Consider the following 19,465-nt stretch of genomic DNA (forward strand, 5'->3'; position numbering starts at 1 on the left):
TCTCCAGAGCAACATATGTGGGCATAGACACGCATACGTCCCTCTAAAGCTTATTCATAATGACCCGCAGACCCAAGAAACCCTGAGCTTTAACGATAGTTAAAATGGCTGCTTACACCAGATATAAAAGGAACAAGTGTTCACAGGGGAGCTAACCTTTGACCTGGGTCTTGAAAGACTTCCTCTGTGTAGAGGGCATTCCAAGCAGAGAAAACAGAATCACCAAAAGCCCATGGATTAAACTGTCTGCAATTCATTGCACCCCAAGGAAATGGGGAGTGGTCCACTATGCCCTGGAAAGGTCCAGGTTGGGTAGCATGCAAATAGTAATTGGTGATTGAGTGGTAGCCACCTCGTTCCTCTGCATCAGGAGCATTTGAGTCTGCCTCTTCACTCACACAAGGCTTTACCTTTTTCCCTTGTAGCAAAGGTGGGTGGTTAAAATGTGTGTGACCAGCCTGGCCAACACGGTGAAACTCCATCTCTACTAAATATACAAAAATTAGCCACCCGTGGTGGTGTGCACCTGTAATCCCAGCTACTCGGGAGGCTGAGGCAGGAGAATCACTTGAACCTGGGAGGCAGAGGTTGCAGTGAGCTGAGATCATGCCACTTTACTCTAGCCTTGACAACAAGAGTGAAACTCCATCTCAAAAAAAAAAAAAAAAAAAAAGTGTGTGTGAGACTTTCCTGCCCCATTGTACTGGTAGTAAATGCACAGACCTGTCCTTGGCATCAGCAAGTCAAAAGGAAAAGCCAAGTTTGTTTTAGTAGGCTCTTTCCAGAACCACCGCACAGGTTTAGGGAGCAGTGCTTATTGTGTGTATTTCTTGGAGTTTAATTTGGGCCAGGCTCTAAATGAGAATTGCATCTCTTCATCCACCTGGACTTACCACCTGATACCATTTAGGACACCGCAAATGTCTACTTGCTGATCATGGTATGGAACAGGGGCGTCCAATCCTTTGGCTTCCCTGGGCCACATTGGAAGAAGAATTGTCTTGGGCCACACATAAAATACACTAACACTAATGATAGCTGATTAGAGCTAAAAAACAAATGAACCAAAAAAAACATGTTTTAAGAAAGTTTATGAATTTGTATTAGGCTGCATACCAAGCTGCCCTGGGCTGCATGCGGCCCGCAAGCCAGACAAGCTTGGTATAGAAAGTACCATACAAGGAAAGCTAAATATTGACAGTCAAGCACAAAACAACTCAGAAAAATACAGCTTAGATTTGAGTTGAGTAGGTAAACCCTTGCTTAGGGACAAGCTTAATTCCTCTGTTTGGTCTGTAAGGTGTGTGATGGGTATGTGTGTATGTGGAAGAGGGTTACTAACTGGATGAGAAATATTGCAGTTGCAGGTGACAAGCTGAACTCAAGCAATTAAAAAGGGATGGAAATTGACTCAATAACTGAAATGTAAACTGGTTGGCTTCAGGCACAGCTGGATTCAGGGCCTCTCACGATGTCATGAGGACTCAGTTGCTTTCTCAAATCTGCTTCTCAGGCAGTTTTCTTATAGAGGCACGAGATTAGTAATCCCAGTGAAAAGAAAGCGCCCCTATTTTAAAAATCTAGCAAAAGTTGGCCGGGCACGGTGGCTCACACCTGTAATCCCAGCACTTTGGGAGGCTGAGGCGGGCGGATCACGAGGTCAGGAGATCGAGACCATCCTGGCTAACATGGTGAAACCCTGTTTCTACTAAAAAATACAAAAAAAATTAGCCGGGCGTGGTGGCAGGTGCCTGTAGTCCCAGCTACTCGGGAGGCTGAGGCAGGAGAATGGCGTGAGCCTGGGAGGCGGAGCTTGCAGTGAGCCTAGATCGTACCACTGCACTCCAGCCTGTGTGACAGAGTGAGACTCCATCTCAAAAAATAATAAAATAAAATAAAAAATCTAGCAAAAGTTAGGATTGCATCTAACTAATCTGCCTTGGGTCATGTACAAATTCCAGGAATCACTTAGCTTTTCATAAATAAACTATAAGAACTGAAGGTGTAATAGGAGTGATTCCCCAGAGGAAAACTGGGATGCTGTTGCCAGAAGAAGTGGCATGGGTACCAGACAAAAAATATCTTACCTTTAATGATCTAAACCATCTGGAATGTTCCCAACAGGAGGTGCTATCCCTGTCCTTGGAGGTAATTGTGTTCTGCAGACATTTGCAGGATTTCTGCAGTGTGCTCAGGGCCATGCTAGATATTTTCAGATCTTTCTGTTCATTCAACCAACAGTGAATTGAGTGTTGCCAGGCACCGCATATGAACAAGACGCAGTCAAAGACCTTAGAAACTCAGACTACTATAGTACATGCTGTGACAGGGATGATCCTAGGGAGGCCGTGGGAACATCCTGCAGGTCATCCAATCAACCCAAATGGTCAGGGAAGGCTTCCCAGCAGGAACATCTCAACTAAGGTGTGAAAGATCATGAGGAACTTGCCAGAAAAAAATTATACAGACTGTTCCAAACAGAGGAAACAGTGTGCACAAAGTCCCAGAAGCAAAGATGGTGGTGTTTTCATGGAACTGAAACAAGACCTGCATGATCCTGCAGTGTAGAATATGAAAGGACACTGATAAACATTTGGATTGTACACTTAAAATGGGTGAATGGGGTGGGGGGGGCAATTATAGCTCCCTAAAGCTGCTTCAGAAAACAAAAATGTGAGGCGGCAGCACTAGGGCCAGATGGCAGAGGAGTTCATAAGTCATCCCTCAGAGGCAGAACTTCATCCCGATGGTGGCAGCAGGAAGCCTTTGTAGGGACTGGTGTGGAGGGATTTGCTGCTGGGCAGGGAATGGAATGGAGGGGCAGAAGTGGGTAAGGAGAGCACTGGAGTGAGAGTGAGATGGTAGTGCGGTCAGAGGAGAAGGCACGGCATTGAAGTCATGTCCATGATTAGCTCCTGCTTTCTCACACTCACTGTGTTGCTTTGCAGAAGACAGTTTTCCTCTTTGGGCCTCAGTCTCCCCATCAGTCACAAGGGGATCATATGGTGCAGCTACTTTGGAAAAGTCTGACAGGTCCTCAAAAGTTTAAATGTAAAGTTTCCATGTGACCCAGCAGTTCCCCTCCTAAATAGATACATACCCAAGAGAAGTGAAAACATATTGGCCGGGCGCGGTGGCTCATGCCTGTAATTCCAGCATTTGGGAGGCCGAGGCGGGCAGATCGCAAGGTCAGGAGTTCGAGACCAGCCTGACCAACATGGTGAAACCCCGTCTGTACTTAAAATAGAAAAATTAGCCAGGCGTGATGGTGCGCGCCTGTAATCCCAACTACTTGGGAGGCTGAGGCAGGAGAATCGCTTGAACCCAGGAGATGGAAGTTGCAGTGAGCCAGGATCGTGCCATTGCACTCCAGCCTAGGCAACAGGGTGAGACTTCATCTCAAAAATAAAAAAGAAAAGAAAACATCCAGGTCAGGTGCGTTGGCTCACGCCTGTAATTCCAGCACTTTGGGAGACCGAGGCAGGTGGATTGAGCGTCCTGTAGTCCCAGCTACTCAGGAGGCTGAGGCAGGAGAATTGCTTGAACCTGGGAGCCAGAGGTTGCAGTGAGCCGAGATTGCACCACTGCACTCCAGCCTGGGCTACCGACTGGGCAACAGAGCGAGACTCTGTCTCGAAAAAATAAAAAAGAAAGAAAGAAAAACGAAAAAGAAAACTTGTCTACACAAATACTTATACATGAATATTCATAGAGCATTATTCATAGTAGCCACAAGGGGAAACAACCCAAATGTCTATCAGCTAACAGATGGATAAATGAAATGTGGTATATCCATACAATGGCATATTATTCAGCAATAAAAAGAATGAAGTACTGACTAGGTGCAGTGGCTCACGCCAGTAATCCCTGCACTTTAGGAGGCTGAGGTGGGAGGATCGATTGAGGCCAGGAGTTCAAGACCAGCCTGGCAACATAACAAGACCCTGTCTCTACAAAAAATAAAGTTATCTGGGCACGGTGGCGTATGCCTGTAATCCCAGCTACTGAGGGGCCTGAGGCAGGAGGGTGGTTGCTTGAGCCCAGAAGTTGAAGATTACAGTGAGCCATGTCTGTACCACTGCACTCCAGCCTGGGCAACAGATTGAGACCCTGTCTCTAAAACAGTAAAATAGGCTAGGCACAATGTCTCATGCCTGCATCCCAAGTACTTTGGGAGGCTGAGGCAGGAGGATCACTTGAGCCCAAGAGTTGGAGACCAGCTTAGGCAACATAGTGAGGCTTCATCTCTACAAGAAAATGAAAAACAGATCAGCCAGGCACGGCAGCACATGCCTGTGGTCCCAGCTACTGGGGAGGCTGAGGTGGAAGGATTGTTCGAGCCCAGGCGGTCAAGGCTACAGTGAGCCATCATTCCACCACTGCACTCCAGCCTGGAAGACAGAGCGAGACCCTGTCTTGAAACAATAAGTAGATAATAATAGGCCAGGTGCGGTGGCTCACGCCTGCAATCCCAGCACTTTTGGAGGCCGAGACGGGCGGATCACGAGGTCAGGAGATCGAGACCATCCTGGCTAACACGGTGAAACCCCGTCTCTACTAAAAATACAAAAATTAGCCAGGCGTGGTGGCGGGTGCCTGTAGTCCCAGCTGCTCAGGAGGCTGAGGTAGGAGAATGGCGTGAACCCAGGAGGCGGAGCTTGCAGTGAGTGGAGATCGTGCCACTGCACTCCAGCCTGGGCGACAGAGCAAGACTCCATCTCAAAAAATAATAATAATAATAAAATAAATAAATAATAAAGTATTACTATTTTACCAGGTTTTTTTTGAGACAATCTTGCTCTGTCACCCAGGCTGGCATGCAGTGACATGATCTTGGCTCACTGCAACCTCTGCCTCCCAGGTTCAAGCAATTCTCGTGCCTCAGCCTCCCGAGTAGCTGGGATTACAGACACGCACCACTGCGTCTGGCTAATTTTTGGATTTTTAGTAGAGAAGGGGTTTCACCATGTTGGCCAGGCTGGTCTCGAACTCCTGACCTTAGGTGATTCATCTGCCTGGGCCTCCCAAAGTGCTGGGACTACAGGCATGAGCCACTGCCCCCGGCCCAGAATTTTTTAGTGTATCTCCCAAAATCACTTTTTTGTGGGAGGGGAGGGAGCAGGGGAGTTGGATATTTTAAAAGTAAATCACAAGTATGTCATTTCACACATAAGTAGTAGGTATCATAACATACGGAATTTTTTACACATAACCCACAAGGCCATTATTTCACCCGATACAAACATGCTTATACTTTAATATGTCCTAAGACCCAATCTGTGTTCATATTTCCCTAATTGTCTTAAAATGTCTTTTCCACAGTGGATTTGTTTGACTGAGGCTCCCAACGAGGCCCCCACATGGCATTTGGTTGCTATTTCTCTTAAATCTCTTATATAACAGTTTACCCTCCCTCCCTTTTTATCCAAGACATTCATTTGTCAAAGAAACCATGTTGTTTGTTGTCTCTGTAGAGTTCTGTGAATCTCTGAAAATGTTATCTGAATGGAAAATTAAATCTTCAGATTGTTTTTCACTTTAAGGAAAGATTAAGGGGAATGAATTTGTGATAGATGCATAGAAAATTAAGCAAATGAGGCCGGGCGCGGTGGCTCACGCGTGTAATCCCAGCACTTTGGGAGGCCGAGGCGGGTGGATAACCTGAGGTCCGGAGTTCAAGACCAGCCTGACCAACATGGAGAAACCCCGTCTCTACTAAAAAAAAAAAAATACAAAATTAGCCAGGCATGGTGGCGCATGCCTGTAATCCCAGCTACTCGGGAGAGGCTGAGGCAGGAGAATCGCTTAAACCCGGGAGGCGAAGGTTGCGATGAGCCGAGATCGCGCCATTGCACTCCAGTCTGGGCAAAAAGAGGGAAACTCTGTCTCAAAAAAAAAAAAAAAAAAAAAAAAAAAAAAAAAAAAAAAATTAAGCAAATGAAAAACCAAGCAGTACTTACTGCAGGAGAAACAGAATGTCTGGGGAAGGAATTATTATACTTACAGTACACTTCTTGAATCAGCTTGAATAATTGTTTCACAGTTCTAGTATTGTAAATGCAGAATAATGATATCAAAAAACTACAGAAAAATATGGAAAGTAATAGAAGAGCTACATTTTCATATTATCTTCATAGTAGTCAATAGATTAACCACCCAAACTGAAAATAATTAACATTAGCAGCATAAATCTGATGTGAAAATAGGATAAATACCAGAAGAAATAACCAGAAGTACCAGAAAGAGTTGAAAATAATTACTTCCAGCAAGTGGGAATTGAGAGTGAAAGGGAATGGGGTAAGGATCTGCTGATTTTAAAGTGGCATCAGATTTCGCCAAAAAAAATAACTCTTGGCTGTGGGCGGTGGCTCATGCCTGTAATCCCAGCACTTCGGGAGGAAAAGGCAAACAGATCACTAAAAATACAAAAATTAGCCAGGCGTAGTGGTGCGCACCTGTAATCCCAGTAACTTGGGTGGCTGAGGCAGGAAAATGGCTTGAACTCAGGAGGCGGAGGTTACAGTGAGCTGAGATCGTGCCACTGCACTCTAGCCTGGGTGAAAGAGAGAGACTCTGTCTCAAAAAACAAACAAAAAACCTCTTTAAAAAGATCAGGTTTGTTTAGTTGGTGCTGGTGGAAGCTAAAATCTGAGAATGAATAGGTTAAGACTCCAGGAACTCTTCAGGCTGCATTTGGCCAGTTTAGTAAAAGAGTATAACTCCCCTTGCCCTCAGAGTTCAGGACAGTGGGCAGAGCACAGAGAAGGTTCGCCAGCCTGCACTGTCTCCCACCTGTTCTCCCTTTTGTTTATTTGCTCATGCCTGCCAGAGCAACCAGCCTGAACGAAAATGCCAGGCAACTGTCCTGGGCTTTGTCTAAACAGGAGATTTTATCATCGACAGCCCCATCTTCTTTGCCTCTTCCTTCCCTCTCTTTCCTTGGGGAGTCACAACTTTCAGCTCTGTTGGTTTGAAGTCAACAGAGATCCAAACTGGAGGGCCTATTTTCTTTTTTTTTTTTTTTTTTTTGAGACGGAGTCTCGCTCTGTCGCCCAGGCTGCAGTGCAGTGGCCGGATCTCAGCTCACTGCAAGCTCCGCCTCCTGGGTTTACGCCATTCTCCTGCCTCAGCCTCCCGAGTAGCTGGGAATACAGGCGCCCGCCACCTCGCCTGGCTAGTTTTTTGTATTTTTTTTAGTAGAGACGGGGTTTTACCGGGTTAGCCAGGATGGTCTCGATCTCCTGACCTCATGATCCGCCCGTCTCGGCCTCCCAAAGTGCTGGGATTACAGGCTTGAGCCACTGCGCCCAGCCGGGCCTATTTTCATGGACTCAATTAACTCCTAACACAGTAGGGGCTGCCTGGAAGGCCTGGGGTTTCCATCGCCCCCACTTTCCTCTCTCAGGTTCTTCCAGAGGGGCAGGAGGGTGTCATTACTATTAAGAGCACTGGTTCTGGCCGGGGCGTAGTGACTCATGCCCGTAATCCTAGCACTTTGGGAGGGCGAGGCAGGCTGATCACCTGAGGCCAAGAGTTTGAGACCAGCCTGGCCAACATGGCGAAACCCTGCCTCTACTAAAAATACAAAAGCAAGACTCTGTCTCCAAACACAGAGCACTAGTTCTAAAGTCAGGCCTCTCCCTTCGTTGCTGCACGACCTTTACCAAGTTATTGAACTTCTCTGAGCTTCAGCTTGCCAGCTGTATAATGAAAAGCAGAACACCTAGGGGTGTCATGAGGACATAAAAAGAATAATGGTGTGTAGCATAGTTTTTGGCAGACCACGTGCTTGGTAAACAGGAGATATGGACCACCCCTTGTATACTTGGAGTCATCTTCCACTTATCCCCGCCGTCCCAGAGTCTCCAGAAGGATGCTGGGAGCTGCATCTGGAGCTGAGATACTCCCCATCCACACCTGCGTCTCGTGTTCCCCACTTAAACATTCACCTCCACCCCAGCCAGTCTCGTCTTTCCATAGGATCAGCTTTGCCTCTAGCCAAAGAGATCCTAATCTCTCCTGCATTTGTCTGGAATCTCAGAACCCCTGCCAGTTGGTGGTTTAGAAACGCGATGGGATTGGGGCCCCTGGTTCCAAAGAGGGCAGCCAGGAAGCAGCCAGATGGCCCTGCATGGACTGGGAGGTCAGGCACTCACACACCTGCCCTCCTCAGGAGAAACTGAGGAAGGGAACCGGGCCAGCTGTGAGCCTGCGGAGGGAATCTCAACATCTCCAAAGGAGGCTCCCAGCGAGTTCACAAGGGGAAGTGAGAGGAAGGATCCAGACTCCTCAGCTTCTGTAGGGGGCCCTAGCACTGCCTTCTGGCCAATACTGCTCACAGGGGAAAAGATACAGGTCCCCCAGAGGAAGTTAGGATGCTGTCAGGAAGGGAAATGGTTATTGCACAACCCTCCAAAATGTCAGTTAGCTATGTGTAGAATCAGGATCCAGTTAACTTCCTACAAGATTGTAACAACTGGATAAATCTAACAAGATAAACAACAAACAAATGTAGAATCCTGCATTAAGCATCAATAAACCAGTTGTACATGAAGAGATGGGAACACCTTACTACTAGATCAATTGGGTAACATGATGTGGCTGCTAGAAACATTAATTCAGTGTGAGGCCGTATGAATGAAGGAGAATCCTGGAAAGGAGAGGTGAAGGTTCAGCTTTACTCCCAACGAGGTTCATTTCCAAGAGTCCGACTTTAAAGGGGGCGTTGTTGAGCTGGTAAGAAGCAAACAGCGACGAGATCCCACATGGTGAGAACCCAGAATGCTGTCCTGCAAGGAACAGCTGAAAAAGAGTGTTTATTCTGGAGAAAGAAGACTCTAGAGAAATGAAAGACGCCTTTACAATTCTGAAGGGGCTGTCCAACAAGGAAAACAGAGCTGGTCAGGTCATGTGGTGAAATGGGTAAGGCCTGCACTCTCTCCCAGAATCAAACAGCTGAATGCAGGCCCCACCATTTACCAGCTATTAGGGATGGAATATTCTTCAAACCGCAACATGTCAGACACGACTGGGGGCTGAGTATTGCTCTTCTGTGAGAGCTAGAGGTAGGAAGCCTTTGGGAGGGAGATGTCAGCTCAGCCCTAGGAAGAATTTTTTCTTTTTTTTTTTTAAGTTAAATTTAATATTTTATTTGATACAGGGTCTCTTTTTGTCACCCAGACTGGAGTGCAGTGGTGCGACCTCGGCTCACTGCAACCTCTGGCTCCTGGACTGAAGTGATCCTCCCACGTAACCCTCCTGAGTAGCCGGGACCCAGGTGCGCACCACCACACTTGGCTAATTTTTTTTTTTGGTAGAGATGGGGTTTTGCCATGTTGCCCAGGCTGGTCTCGAACTCCTGGGTTCAAGCAGTCCTCCAGCCTTGGCCTCCCAAAGTGCTGGGAATATAGGCATGAGCCATTACACAGGCCAAATTTTCTTCTTTCTTTCTCTCTCTCTCTCTCTCTCTCTTTTTCCCTCCCTCCCTCCCTCTCTCTCTCTCTTTCTTTTCTTTTCTTTTTTTTTTTTTTTTTTGTGACAGAGTCTCGCTGTATTGCCCAGGCTGGAGTGCAGTGGTCATTGCACTCCAGTGACACAGCTTGTGGTCAATGGACAGAGTGGTCAGTGCGCTCCAGTGACACTCCAGTGGCCATAGCTTACTGCAACCTTGACCTCTTGGGCTCAAATGATTCTCCTGCCTCAGCCTCTGGAGTAGGTAGGACTACAGGCATGTACCACAACGCCCAGCTAGTTTATTATTATTATTATTTTAAATTTTAAAAAGTCTCACCATCTTGCCCATGCTGGTCTTGAACTCCTGGGCTCAAAATGGTCCTCCTGTGTAGGCTTCCCAAAGTGCTGGGATTACAGGTGTGAGCCACTGCACCCAGTCCTGTCTCATTTTTGATAACCACATATATTTCCTGTGTGGATTTCCCTTAAAGAATTGAACTTAATAGTGGGTGTTTAGTATATCAAGAGGTGTTCAAAGAAAGACCAGGAACATTTCCACAGTGTTTACCAGCCCCATATGCAGACCCATAGATTTTACTACCATGCCTCAGCTAGGCAATTATCTGGTAGGTGCACTAGTTCACGTGCACAATGATGTGTTAAGCATTATCCCTGCTCCATTATCCCTGCTAGCAAAAGGCTAGAAACAACCTGTGTCCAATCACAGGGGAAGGATGAAGAACAATAACTAGCTGACCATATACTGGAATTCTGAACAGTGGATACAAGAAATGAGATAAATCTATAGATATTTACATGAAAAATGTGCCAGAATATATTGTAAAGTGAAAAAGGCAAATTACAGAAATGTGTACAGTGGCCGGGCACGGTTGGTCACCCCTGTAATCCCAACACTTGGGGGGGCTGAGGTGGGCTGATCACCTGAGGTCAGGAGTTCGAGACCATCCTGGCCAACATGGTGAAACCCTGTCTCTACTAAAAATATACAAATTAGCCCAGCATGATGTTGCATGCCTATAATCCCAGTTACTAGGGAGGCTGAGGCAGGAGAATCACTTGAACCTTGGAGGTGGAGGTTGCAGTGAGCCGAGATCACCACGCCACTGCATTCCAGCCTGGGCGACAGAGCAAGACTCTGTCTCAAAAAAAAAAAAAGTGTACAGTATGACGTCATTTCTATTTAAGATATACATGTAATTGTGCATTGAAAATAATCTGAAGGATACATACCAAGCTGTAGGTAGGATTTACCTAAAAGGGTATAGGGATACAAAGAGGAAGTGAGCTCCCCGTCCCATGAGGTATGCAAGCAGAGGCTAGCTGCCCCGTTTTCAGGGATGCTGCAGAAGGCATTTCCACATTCCTCAGAGATGACCTCGGTTCCACTCAGCCCTGAGAATCCCTGAGCGAGGGGAAGTCAGGGTTGGGAGAAGAGTCCACCCCTAAGGGGAAAGAGTTAAGCAGGGCTGCGCTCCTGTGGGCGGGCTCGCGATCTGCAGCGCCGGGCTCTGTTAGCCGAGTCTGAGCATCTCGGAGGATGCGGCGCGGCGAGCGGCTGCAGGGACGCGCGCAAGGTGAACGCGGGGGCTGCGGCGCGCAGGTGAGGAGCTGGCCCAGGGAGGGGGCGATGGCGGGGCCCCGGCGGGGAGCGTGGCCTGCTGCCCCCGTCGCGGGCGCAGGCGACAAGGCCTGCACGGCGCCCACCCCCATCCAGCACACTGCGGGAAGGCGCGGAGCCAGGGAGAGCGGAGACGGAGGAGGAGAAGGAGGAGGAGAGGTAACCCGAGATGGACCAGCTCCGAGGCTGCCCTGCAGCGGCCTTGCCCTGCCCCCAGGCCGGCCTCTCCCCAGTCCCTGCGACAGAGAGATCCGCCACCCCCACAGCCTCTCCAGCAGTGGGAGCCCAGGGCTGGGCAAGCCTCGGCCTTGTCCGCACGTGCCCACCACATCTCTTGGGTTGGCGGTGGTAGGCAGATGGCATGTTTATCTTTGGAGGCCCCATTCAGCCCTCCAAAGGCAAAGCGTTTTGGACCTCATGTGGAAGATAAGCCTCCGAGGGTTTCACAGCCCCGATTGTGTCCACTCAGCTGTGTGACCTTGTGGGAGTTGCTCACCCTCTCTGAACCCCCGTTTCTTCTCCTTGTGAAATGGCTAGTCCCACACCTTGTATTGGGAGGGCGGAATGACATGTTGCTAAGCTTAGCACAGGAGCCTAACTGGGGAAGAACTAAACACAGGGGCACTGTTTTTAGCCAGTACCTGTGTTAGGGGCCTCTCAGCACACCCCTACTCTCAACCCTGGAACTAAGCCCTGTCTCTGGGCCCCCAGCACCTATCCTAGACCAGGAGCAGCCCACGAGGCTCCGTGAATGTTTGAGAAATGAACTAACAAGGCTTTAAGACAGAGTCTAAACTCAAGTTTGGAGGATGGGACTCAGAGGTCTTTGAACCCCTTGAAATTATCCACAACTTTTGGTGAGCCAGGATTGTTTCGCTGGGAGAGCATCAGGGATTTTCGGTGGCTTCTTAAGGTGTCTGTGAGCCACCACGGGTTAAGAGCCTGGAAGCTTTGGGGACAGCTGCTCCCCAGAGAGGAAAAGAGCAGGGCCTCTGCCCCCAAACACACCCAGGCCTCAGCTCTCGCACCCTCCATGCACCCTCTCCTGGTGCTGCCTCCCTGGCCCACCGACAGGCTCCCGGGAACAGGAACTTTTAGGGGATATCCACCTGGGGCCAGGTATATACTGGAGGCTGCAGGTTTGAAATAAGAGATTATTACAGAATCAGACCAGGGTGACAAGTGCCCAGGAAGGTGAGGGAAGGAAGGCGGGAAGAGGAATGTCTAAGCTGAAACAAGTCACCATCCTATCTTACCTGGGTGTTTACACTGGCGTCTCTCTCCCTGTCTTTTTTTTTTTTTTTTTTTTTTTTTTTTTTTTTTTTTTTTTTTTTGAGATGGAGTCTCACTCTGTCGCCCAGGTTGGAATGCAGTGGTGCAATCTTGGCTCACTGCAACCTCCATCTCCTGGCTTTCAAGTGATTCTTCTGCCTCAGCCTTCTACGCAGCTGGGATTACAGGCACACACCACCATGCCTGGCTAATTTTTGTATTTTTAGTAGTGATGGGATTTCACCATGTTGGATAGCCTGGTCTCGAACTTCTGACCTCAAGTGATCCGCCCACCTAGGCCTCCCAAAGTGCTGGGATTACAGGTGTGAGCCACAGCACCTGGCCTCTCTCCGTTTTTTGAAACACGAATAAGGCTTTGTCATCCCCGTGCTTTCCATCCCCACTAGCTGCCTGTGACATGTGGAATAAAATTCAGGTGCCACGTCGTGGCCTACAAGACACCTGTGACCTCACCTCCGCCTTCCTGATTTTAATTTCCTGTGCTCCAGCCACACTTGTGTTCTTTTTTTATTTAGACAGAGTCTGACTCTGTCGCCCAGGCTGGAGTGCGATGGTGTAATCTCAGCTCACTGCAACCTCTGCCTCCCGGGTTCAAGTGATTCTCCTGCCTCAGCCTCCCGAGTAGCTGGGATTACAGACACCCGCCACCATGCTTGGCTAATTTTTGTATTTTTAGTACAGATGGGGTTTTGCCATGTTGGCCAGGCTGGTCTCAAACTCCTGGCCTCAAACAATGTACCAGCCTCAGCCTCCCAAAGTGCTGGGATTACAGGCCTGAGTCATTGCGCCCAGCCCACACTCCTATTATTTCTTGAACTCACCCAGCTCATTCCTGTCTCAGAGCCTCTGTACTTGCTGTTCCCTCTGCTAAATGCCTTTTCCCCAAATCTTCAAAGAGCTGACTCTTTCTTATTCAGCATTTAGCTTAAATGTCACCTCAGAGAGGACATTCTGGTACCCCCTGTGTAATGGCCTCTCATCCATCTCTTAGCCCTCTTTTATTTTCTTCATAGCTCATCTTATTTAAAAGTATGTATCATCTGTCTCTCCCCTAGAATGCCGTTTGCGAGGGTAGTCTCATCAGTCTTTTTCACTGCTTTATCATCAGGGCCTGGCACATAGTGTGTGTGCAAATTATTTGTTGAAATAGTTAAGGGGAATGGAGAGACAGAAAGCTTTCTGGACAGAGGGAAAAATGAAAGGGTTCTAATGTATTTCAAGCGTCAGGTATGAACCTCGCCTATATGTGTTTGGTTATTTAAGTCTTATAAGAGCCGCCTCAAGTTAGACAGGCTTATTATCCCCCATTTTACTGATGGGGAAACTACAATGCAGAGAAGTCAAATGACTCCCCCAGGAAATGAAGATGTTGGGATTCAAACTCAGGCCCTTCCCCAAAGGCAGGTGCACATTCCTCTCCCTCTCCACCTCTCTCATTTTTGAAGTGGGCTTTAGGAATAACATTTCAGGCTGGGCGCAGTGGCTCATGCCTGTAATCGCAGCACTTTAGGGGGCCAAGATGGGCAGATCACCTGAGGTCAGGAGTTTAAGACTAGCCTGGCCAACATGGTGAAACCCTATCTCTTAAAAATATAAAAATTAGCCAGCTGTGGTGGCACATGTCTGTAACCCCAGCTACTCAGGAGGCTGAGGCAGGAGAATCACTTGAACCCGGGAGGCGGAGGTTGCAGCAGTGAGCCAAGATCACGCCACTGTACTCCAGCCTGAGCATCAGAGTGAGACTATATCTCAAAAAAAAAAAAAAAAAAAAAAAAAAAAAAGAACAGGATTTCAGCAAGTGAAGGAGAAGGGAGAGAGCATTTCCGCAGAAGCAAAGGCATGGGAGTCACACAGTCCGGTGGATGTTGGAGGACAGATGAACAGCCTGTGGTGGCCAGGGTCTTGGAAGGCCAGGAGAGGAGCTTATGTTCTTTCCTGAGGGAAATGGGGAGCCACTGAAGGTTTTAAAGCAGGCAAGTGCCACATCCCGCAGTTTTAAAAGCAGAGAAGCTGCTGCCTTGCATTGTTTTTCTTTCCTGCCAGCCCCTTGAGGAAGGCATGGGGGCCCTCAGCCCTCACATGTCATTCCCCCCGTTTTTTTTTTTTTAGGCTCATCCAGTGAGGACTGGAAGGTGGGGGCTTTAGGCCCAGGCATCGGAGTAGACCATGGCCTCCAGCCCATGGGGCTGTGTATGTGGCTTTCTGCTGTTGTTGCTGCTGCCACTCCTGGGGACTGGCCCTGCCCTGGGGAGGGGCTTTCCCAGGCCACTTGAAAACTCCAAAACCCCTATGATTCCTGGAGCCCACCCTAAGGGCTCTTTGGGCTCAGAGCCCCACTCCTTTGACATCTTCCTGGACAACCCCAGAGCTGAGAGTCACAGGAACTCTGATGTCCGCCACGCCCCTGCTGACGAGATGCCTGAGAAGCCTGTAGCCTCTCCCCTTGGCCCAGCCCTGTACGGGCCCAAAGCAGCCCAAGGGGCTCAGAGAGAACGACCCCCAGTAACTGATGACCTCCAGATGGCTCGAGGACAAAGCTCCCACGGCTGGACAGGACCTCTGGATTCACAAGAGCTTCTGGAGCAAGAAGCAGTGGCTCCGCACCCAGTGGGCCACCCTCATCTCACTTTCATCCCTACAACTCCCAGACTTCAACTCAGGGTAGCCACAGTTCCTCCCTCCCTGCAGCATGGAGGCCAACAGGGACAGCAGCCACCTAGAGATGAGGGTCTGAAGGCCAAAACTAAGAGCAGGGTCCCACCCACTTCTCCCTCAGACTACCAGGGCCCACCCCACACCCTTGTTCCCCACTCAGGTACTGTCAAGAGGCCAGTCCTGGAAGGACAGGGTGGGTTTGAGGAACACTTCCAGGAGGCAGCTCAAGGCCCCCTCTTCACCCAGCAGGATCCAGCAGCCTCTGATGTTGGCTCAGTTCCCCCAGTTGAGGTGGTGTACTCTCAGGAGCCAGGGGCCCAGCCAGACTTGGCATTGGCCAGAAGCCTTCCTCCTGCTGAGGAGCTGCCAGTTGAGACCCCCAAGAGGGCTGGAGCTGAGGTGTCTTGGGAAGTCAGCTCCTCAAGTCCGCTGCCCAAGCAGGTTGACCTCCCTGACGCTAAGGATTCACCAGGACCCCAGCCCATGGATCCGCCTGCCTCAGAGGCTCCTGATGGGCCGTCCAAGCCAGGTTGGTATCAGGAGCATGTTGAGTGATGTTCCGGGGCAGCTGGATGCCTCAATTCTGTTTGACCCTGGGTCCCTCTAGGTCTCATTTTCCTCCCTGTGGCAAATGAAGGTGATTGTGACTCAATCCTGAGGGATTAGGAGCACCATAGGAGGGTCAGGTAACTACTGTTTAGTTATAGTCAGATGACTACTTTGTCATTTCAGAGATAGCAGCAATGAATGGAGCAGACCCCATCTCCCCCCAGCGGGTGAGAGGAGCCGTGGAGGCCCCAGGCATCCCCAAGCCCCTCATCCCTGGTCCCTCAGACCCTAGCCCAGCTGCAAACCGAACAGAGAGCCCCATGGGGGCCCTGCAGCCAGGTGAGGGCATGGCTGGGGTGTGGGGAGAGGGAGTGCTCTGTCTAGTAACTGAGAACCTCTGTTGGGGGTGTGTGAGGGGTGGAGGGCAGGGAATGAATGGAGACAATCACCTGCTTAAAGGAGTTGCCCAGGGCCTCCTTCAAACAGCCTAGGATAATAAATTCATACTCACTGGGAAATCTGGGAGAAGTCATTTGCCCTTTTGGGGCTAGAATGTTCTAACATGTAACATGGATATGTTTTAGAACAACAACAACAACAAAAATACAAAAATTAGCTGGGTGTGGTTGTGCATGCCTATAGTCCCAGCTATTCTGGAGGTTGAGGTGGGAAATCCCTTGACCTGGAGGTCAAGGCTACAGTGAGCCCTCATTGCACCACCGCACACCAGCCTGGATGACAGAGTGAGAACCTGTCTCAAAAAAAAAAAAAAGAAAGAAAGAAATTTCAATGCCCAAGCCACGTTCCAAGAAATTCTTATTCCTTGGCCTCCAGACGATTCTATTATGCAGCCCATGTGTTGAACTGCTGGGGTACTACCTCCCTGATAGTACCCTTAAATAAAAACGATAGGTGACATCCATTTAGCACTTACTGGGTGTTGGGCACCATGCTAAACATTCCATCTTCTTCACAACCCAATGAGGCAGGTGCTGTTATCTCCATTTTGCAGATTTGCTTGGAAAAGTTAAATGACTTGCCAACCACACTAGAGGGTGATAGAAGATCAAAAGCACTTTTCAAAAGGCGATTTTAATATTGTTATCATTGCAGATGACGCCGAGGAGTGGCCGGGGCGCCCCCAAAGCCATCCCCCAGCACCCCCAGTCCAGGCCCCCTCGACGTCACGCCGGGGCCTCATTCGAGTCACCACACAGCGAGCCCTGGGCCAGCCTCCCCCTCCGGAGCCCTCAGCCAGCTCCATGGCTTCAGCCCCAGCCTCCAGCCCCCCAGCCAATGCCACTGCACCCCCGCTACGCTGGGGCCCCCTGCGGCGGGTCCTGAGCTTCTCCTGGGAGCTGCACGTCTACGGGGTGGGGGTGCTCTTTCTGCTGCCCGCGTTGTTGGCTCTGGCTGCGCTGGCAGCCGCCCCAGCAGGGCCCCGGCTGGCATTGGTGGCCGCGGTGCTGGTGCTCGTGGCTTCGGGGCTGCGATCCGCCTACATGCTTACCGACCCTTATGGCTCGCAGGCGCGGCTGGGCGTTCGCGGGGGCTTGGTGCTCTACAACCTGCCCTTCCCCTTGCTGCTCACGGCGCTGGCGGCCCTGACTCTGCTCGGCCTGGGCGCGGGGCTGCCGCCACCGCTGCAAAACCCACTCCTGCTGGGAGCAGTGGCGTTGGTGCATGGTGTGGGGTTGCTCGCGACAGACCTGCTGTCCACATGGTCTGTGCTCAACCTCCTTATGCAAGGCTTGTCGTGCGCCTGGGGCGCGGCCGTGGCTCTAGGCACGCTCTGCCTGTGCCGTCGCCGCCTGCTGGACGGCCCACGGGGCTGGGATGCCAGCCCGGGCCCTCGGCTGTTGGCCGTGGCGGGCGCGCTGGGGCTGCTGGCCAGCGGCTTGCAGCTGGCGGCTGCGCTCTGGCTATACCCGGGCCCAGGTCGCGTGGGCCGCTTCTCGTGGGCCTGGTGGGGTGTCCACTTCTGGCTGCGCCTCCTGGAGCTGACATGGGCGCTCGCCCTGGCGCTGGCCGCGGTGGCTGCCGCGAGACCCAGGCCGCCCACGGAGCACGCTTGCTGGGCTAAGCTGATGCGTCTGGCGTGCCCGGCGCCGTCGGGCAAGAGCGAGGTGCCGGAGCGACCCAATAACTGCTATGCGCGGCCCAGCAGCGTTGGTGCAGGCAGCTTGGACATCAGCAAGAGCCTCATCCGCAACCCGGCGGAGAGTGGGCAGCTGGCCACGCCCAGTTCAGGCGCCTGGGGCTCGGCTGCGTCGCTGGGTCGCGGACCCCAGGGTGCCCCAGGAATGTCCCGCAACGGTGTGGGACCGGCGCCATCGCTGAGCGAGCTGGATCTGCGGCCGCCATCGCCCATCAACCTGAGCCGTAGCATCGACGCCGCGCTCTTCCGCGAGCACCTGGTGCGAGACAGTGTGTTCAAGCGCTGCGGCCTCCGCGGCGTGGCCTCCCCGCCGCCTGGAGGCGCTCTGCGGCCGCGTCGGGGCAGCCATCCCAAAGCCGAGCTCGACGACGCTGGCTCCTCGCTCCTCCGCGGCCGCTGCAGGTCGCTCAGCGACGTGCGCGTGCGCGGGCCGGTCCCACAACACTTAGTGGAAGAGCCCGACGGGGCAGTGGCGGTGGCTTCTGGCAGCTCCCTGGACAGCTTCTCCAGGGGCTCACTCAAGATCAGTTGGAACCCCTGGCGCCACGGGCTGTCATCAGTGGACAGTCTGCCCCTAGATGAGTTGCCCAGCACAGTACAGCTACTGCCTGCCCCGACCCCAGCCCCTGACTCTACCGCTGCTCGGCCGGGGAACGGCCAGGGAGAGGTCCAGCCGCGCGGCAAGCCTGGGGAATCCCGCAGCGCCTCCAGTGATACCATCGAGCTTTGAGGAGCGGTCCTGACGCAGGGCTAGGACCCTGGCCGATGCCCACATGGCATGGCCGACTGGGACAGTTGAGCCTTTAAAAAATGGGTATCCTGGCCGGGCGCGGTGGCTCACGCCTGTAATCCCAGCACTTTGGGAGGCCAAGGTGGGCGGATCACGAGGTCACGAGTTGGAGCCCAGCCTCTTAGTCTCGAACATAGTGAAACCCTCGTCTCTACTAAAAATACAAAAAAATAGCCAGGTGGCACACGCCTGTAGTCCCAGCTACTCGGGAGGCTGAGGCGGGAGAACTGCTTGAACGGGAAGACGGAGGTTGCAGTGAGCTGAGATCCGGCCACTGCACTCCAGCCTGGGTGACAGAGTGAGACTCCGTCTCAAAAAAAAAAAAAAAAAAAAAAAAAAAAAGACATCCCCAGGCCTCCACCTGACGACAGCCCCCGGGGGAAAGCCAGGTTTGAACTCACCCCACCCCCATGCCGTTTTTTGCTTTTAATATTTCTGGTTTTCAGCCGGTATTTTGCACAGAGGCCGTGTCTTATGCGGAATACAGGGTGGGTATGCATGGATTTGGGCATGAAGAACAGGGAGCAGGTGCCCCAGACTCCCCAACATGGAGTGATGAGCCTCGCTTGTCTAGACTGTCCTCTTTGTGCCAAAGAAATAAACCCTTAGGACTTGGCTCATGCTTCCCACTGGCCATGCCAGGATCCTGTATTCATAGGAGGAAGGAGAGACTGGAGGCCCTGCCTCCCAGTCATTCTAAGTCCTGTGTATTGGACAGAGGGGAGAACTTCGAGGAAAGGTTGCTTGAGGCTTGGAGGCCCTGGTCATAATGGCGACCACACTTATTGAACATCTCTTGTGTACTGTCCAGGTCTTCACATTTATCACCTAATTTAATTCTCAAGTCTGAGTGGAAAGCATTATGAAGCCCATTTGAGGAAAGAGAAGAGTGAAGTTCAGAGGCAAAAGTCATCTGTCCAGGGTCCTT

General features: G+C 51.0%; 1 protein-coding gene across 5 annotated transcripts; it reads left to right on the forward strand.

Moving 5' to 3' along the window:
• The first annotated feature begins 10,892 nt into the window (after positions 1 to 10,892).
• Positions 10,893 to 19,160, forward strand: PRRT3 (proline rich transmembrane protein 3). 5 transcript variants are annotated; one of them, XM_007985197.3, is made up of 5 exons: positions 10,895 to 11,074; positions 14,495 to 15,046; positions 15,287 to 15,569; positions 15,773 to 15,928; positions 16,703 to 18,723. In XM_007985197.3, exons 2-5 carry the CDS (start codon positions 14,552 to 14,554, stop codon positions 18,475 to 18,477), a joined length of 2,709 nt encoding a protein of 902 aa, XP_007983388.3. In that variant the 5' UTR covers positions 10,895 to 11,074; positions 14,495 to 14,551; the 3' UTR covers positions 18,478 to 18,723. The 5 variants fall into 5 exon arrangements, with proteins under 5 accessions (XP_007983386.3, XP_007983388.3, XP_007983389.3 ...); XM_007985198.3 differs by having other exon boundaries at positions 15,290 to 15,569; XM_007985193.3 differs by having other exon boundaries at positions 10,898 to 11,074; positions 14,495 to 15,569; positions 16,703 to 19,160.
• The last annotated feature ends 305 nt before the right edge of the window (positions 19,161 to 19,465 follow it).

Source organism: Chlorocebus sabaeus, chromosome 22 (genome assembly GCF_047675955.1).
Source record: "Chlorocebus sabaeus isolate Y175 chromosome 22, mChlSab1.0.hap1, whole genome shotgun sequence".
Taxonomy (NCBI): Eukaryota; Metazoa; Chordata; class Mammalia; order Primates; family Cercopithecidae; genus Chlorocebus; species Chlorocebus sabaeus.